Here is a 4,838-nt window from a genome sequence, read left to right on the forward strand (position 1 = left end):
TTTGAAACGCTTTTATACTGAATTTTAACCTTCCAGTGTTTTTGTGTGCTTTGATTAGATTCTGATCATTTTATAACTTTATCGTTAACAGATACAGCCTAATATTTGGATATTTTCACAATATCTTAGTTATTTAATCAAGCCAGGGTTGATACATTCAAATTATTTGCAACTTTTTTTAAAGTTTCAACAGCTAAAAATAAGAAGATCTCAAACAACATGACATTGAAAGCTGAAGAATGGGAGAGGCAGTGCAGGGGTACTAGGTCTGTCTTTGCTTCCGGTAAGCTGCTCTGGACTGTTCTACTCGCATTATCGGGCCCAAATCTTTGGCAAAACACATGCTCTTTTACCCTAAAAATCCATGTCTGAAAACCCACAGTATGTTCTTCTTTGGCTCTTGGAGCCCATACCCCAGATTTTGAACTACCCATCTTTAAAACTGCATTATTTACATGCCAGTCTCAGAACACAGACTACCCTTAGCCCCACCAACTGTGCCCTATGCCAATTTCCTAGGCTCTACCAGGCAGGGCACCCAGTACCTGAGTGCTCAGACCACTCGGGGAGACTGCTCGCTGTACATAAGGAGACAGCTCCAAATTGTTACTCCACTGTAGCAATTCTAATTTAATATAGAAATTTGAGGTTTCATAAAACATATCATGAAAATACCCCAGGTTTAAGTGGGAGCACACTGGTATTAGATGTCTATTTGGCTTACAGTTCAGTCCGTGTCTGCTTAGCCCTGTGTATCTGGGAGAATCTTTACAGTAGAAACATGTGGTGGACGCTTCTTGGCAAACAGGAAGCAGATGTGGAAGCACTGCTCTAGCTTCCTTGCCATCTGGTTGATTCGGGCTCTTGAAATCGTTCACATTCTTTAAGGGGAGTTGAAGGATGACAAAGGAAGCCTTTGTGTATATACATGCATGAGCTTGCTAACACCCATGTGTTAGTGCATTTATAGCAAACAATAAAAATTCTTTCATAATTCTGTATTTTACAAAATTCAATCTAAACCAATGGACAAATAATTCAATCAATAAAACTAAATTATATCCTGAAATAATAAAGAGGATGAGTGATCTCTGAAATTTGTTGTAACAAAACTAGATCCATATTTATAATAACAAAGATTGACCATGACCTGAAAGAATTATAGGGCTCCAACAAGCAAAATCAAATTATCACTTTTAATCTGCTAGAAAGTGACTAATGCACTGGGCAGTGGTGGTGCACACCATTAATCCCAGCACCTAGGAGTCAGAGGCAGGTGAATCTCTGTGAGTTCGAGGCCAGCCTGGTCTACAGAGAGAGTTCCAGGACAAAAGTGCAAATACACAGAAAAACCCTATCTAGAAAAAAAAGAGAAACTAGTGGGAAAAAATTGTAAGAAATTAGACAATATAAATAAAATAAGATGGTGATTGAAAAGGTATATGTGGTCCTCAAGAATCAGAAAAGAATTCTTGAAGGTAATGGTCCCAAGAGCAAGGCCGAAGGGAAGAGCCCGACCAAGAGGAAATTGACAAAGCAGGTGTCAGAGCACACTTCAGGAGAGCCTTCAGAGTCTCACGTAGTGACCAAACACTAGGTAAGAGCTGATGCAGTCGTAAAGAAGAGCCAGACACTGCTTATTTTGCACTCTGTGGTGAGGATTGTGGTTCTTAGCCACAGACACAAAGGTTCTTGGTGCCTTTCACGGAGCAGGAGGTTCCATACATCTACCAAAAGAGCCAGACTCTGGAGGATTTCTTTCCTTTCAAAACAATTTTACACAGGTGCATTTCTCTCCTAAATGTTAGCCAATAATCATCAAACAAAATATTGTCTTACCTCCACCACCTACTGTAGTCTGTTGTCTAACTTCATGATTCATCTTAGCAGGCTAAGACATGAGAAGAAACAGAAACACGTCGCTAGACAATGCGGTGACAGATTTCATTCTCCTCGGCTTGGCTCACCCCCCAAACCTAAGAACCTTCCTCTTCCTGGTCTTCTTCCTCATTTACATCCTGACACAGCTGGGAAACCTGCTCATTCTGCTCACTGTGTGGGCTGACCCCAAGCTGCACGCCCGTCCTATGTACATCCTGCTAGGTGTGCTCTCATTCCTGGATATGTGGCTCTCCTCGGTCATCGTTCCTCGGCTTATTTTAAATTTCACTCCTGCCAGCAAGGCTATCCCATTTGGTGGCTGTGTAGCTCAACTGTATTTTTTCCACTTCCTAGGCAGTACTCAATGCTTCCTCTACACTTTGATGGCCTATGACAGGTACCTGGCAATATGCCAACCTCTTCGCTACCCTGTGCTCATGAATGGAAAGTTATGCACCATCTTAGTGGCTGGAGCTTGGGTAGCTGGCTCCATCCATGGGTCTATTCAAGCCAGCCTGACCTTCCGGTTGCCCTACTGTGGGCCCAACCAGATAGATTATTTCATCTGTGACATTCCTGCAGTGTTGAGACTGGCCTGTGCTGACACAACAGTCAATGAACTTGTGACCTTTGTGGACATTGGGGTAGTGGCCGCCAGTTGCTTCATGCTGATTCTGCTGTCCTACGCTAACATAGTTCTCGCCATCCTGAAGATACGCACTGCTGATGGGAGGCGCCGTGCCTTCTCCACGTGTGGCTCCCATCTCACTGTGGTCACAGTCTACTATGTCCCCTGCATCTTCATCTACCTTCGGGCAGGCTCCAAGAGCCCCTTGGACGGAGCCGTTGCTGTGTTCTACACTGTTATCACTCCATTACTGAATCCCCTTATCTACACCCTGAGAAACCAGGACGTGAAGTCTGCTCTGAAGAGGCTCAGAGCAGGAAGAAGGAATGTAGCTGAAGAGAAGTAGCCAGGGCTCGGGCACCACACGCACCATCAGCACTGTCATTTCCTTAACAACTGCTCCTCATGGGACAAATGCCCAACAATGATAATGGTTTAAACCTAACTGAGTTTAATTAAAATTGAAAGAAACTTCCTTTCATAATCTTTTAATTCTAGATGTTTTATAACTAAATGGATACCTTACTTCTACCATCTCCAACAACCTTTGAAAAGAGAAAATGCTTTGTTAAAGGCCGGGGCAGGCACTAATGTATCTACATCTCGCTAAGGCAAGTACATCATTATACCAGAAGCCTTGAAAGGAAAATAAAACAATATTAACCAAACTCCTGCTTTCACTGTCTTTGCCTTTCATAAGGCCTCTTCAAATTCCGTGGGTTTTGCTTTTCCATGGTATAAATATTCCCAAGGAGTTGAACTTGAAGATCCTGAATCATTCTGGTAGTTAATTTTGGCTGTCAACTTGACACAGCTGAGAGAAGGGACCCTCTCTTGAAGATTGGCCTGTGGACATGTCTGTGTGGCGTTCTCTTGGTTGCTGATTGGTAGATGAGCACCTGCCCACTGGACAGTGCCATCCATGAGGAAGGGGTCATGAGTGGCATAAGGAAGGTCATTGCGCTAGCCAGCGAGCAGCACTCCTCCATGGCCTCTGCTTCAGGTCTTGAGTTCCTGCCTTAGCTTCCTTTAGCTGTAAGCCAAACAGATTCTTTCCTCCTCGGAGTTGCTTTTGGTTAGTCTTTTTTCACAGCAAAAGAAATCTAAGTAAAATAATCATTAATGGCCCCTTCTTGTTACTCACCCTCCCCGTATGCTTACATACCAAACTCGGGTCCTAACTTGTCACTTCTCCCTTTACTCCTCATTTATATTATAATCAAACTTAATTTTCAGACATGATAATGCAGGTCTATGATCACAGTACTCAAGAGACTAAGCAGGAGGATCAGGAGTTCAAGGCCAGCCTAGGAAACATAGTAAGTTTGAAGCCACAAAAAGCAATCCACCAGCCTTAGCGTCCACATTGCTAGAATTGCAAGCATAAGCCACCATGTGTCGAGGAATATTACTTTAACTAGGCAAGATAGACTACATTTGCTTATGTTTCATCTGTTGCATTATGTAAAGATATGTTGCTGGTTCACTTTGCCTGCTTTGGTCTCATGAAAAAACTGAAATAGCTACTCAACGGAGGGTAGGCTGGGCTGGCAGGCAGAGAGAATGAGTAGGAGTCTAGGCTGGAGAAGGAGAGGAGAGAAAGAGAAAGAAAGAGAAGGAAAGAGAGGGAGCTGCCTGGGGCCAGCCAGTCAGCGTCCAGACAGACAGACACGGAGCAAGTAGGAAAGCAGGACATGCCAATGGAAAGAAAGGTTAAAAAAAAAAATGAGGCAAAACATAGATGAAGAGAAACAGTTTAATTTAAGTTATAAGAGCTAGCAAGAAATGGGCCTAGCTAAAGTCAAGCATTCATAACTAATAATAAGTCACCATGTCGTGATTTGGGAGCTGAATGGTGGCCCAAAGAAAGCCTGTTGCCATCATGTCCAGTGTCTTAGAATTTCTAATGCTGTGAAGAGACACCATGACCACAACAATTCTTATAAAGTAAAACACTTAATTGGGAGCTGATTTACAGTTCAGATGTTTAGGCCATTGTCATCGTGGCAGAAAGCGTGCAGGCACTCAGGCAGACATGGTGCGTGATACACGGCAGCTCACAGTGTCGCTAGGATGAATGGGAGGTGATGGAGATGATCCTTTTTTAAATTATTTTGGTTTATTTTTATCTTATTTTTATTCCCTTTGGCTTTCCTTTAGAGGTTTTGCTGCAGGAGTGAGGGGCATACGTGGGGTGTGGGGGCTGTGAGATAGGCAGGATTGATATGAAATTCCTAAGGAGTCCATAAATAAACGAAATTCAGTAAAGGGGAGCATTGAAGCCGGCAAGCTAGGAGACCTGAGATGGGACGAATCCAGCAGCCAGGCG

The 4,838-nt window shown here is 43.3% G+C and overlaps 1 protein-coding gene across 1 annotated transcript; it reads left to right on the forward strand.

The window, feature by feature from the left end:
* The first annotated feature begins 1,898 nt into the window (after positions 1-1,898).
* On the forward strand, positions 1,899-2,855 carry LOC148120071 (olfactory receptor 10G2). Its single transcript, XM_087912344.1, has one exon. It carries the CDS (start codon positions 1,899-1,901, stop codon positions 2,853-2,855), a length of 957 nt encoding a protein of 318 aa, XP_087768470.1.
* The last annotated feature ends 1,983 nt before the right edge of the window (positions 2,856-4,838 follow it).

Source organism: Myodes glareolus, chromosome 12 (assembly GCF_982192425.1).
Source record: "Myodes glareolus chromosome 12, mMyoGla1.1, whole genome shotgun sequence".
In the NCBI taxonomy this organism is placed as follows: Eukaryota; Metazoa; Chordata; class Mammalia; order Rodentia; family Cricetidae; genus Myodes; species Myodes glareolus.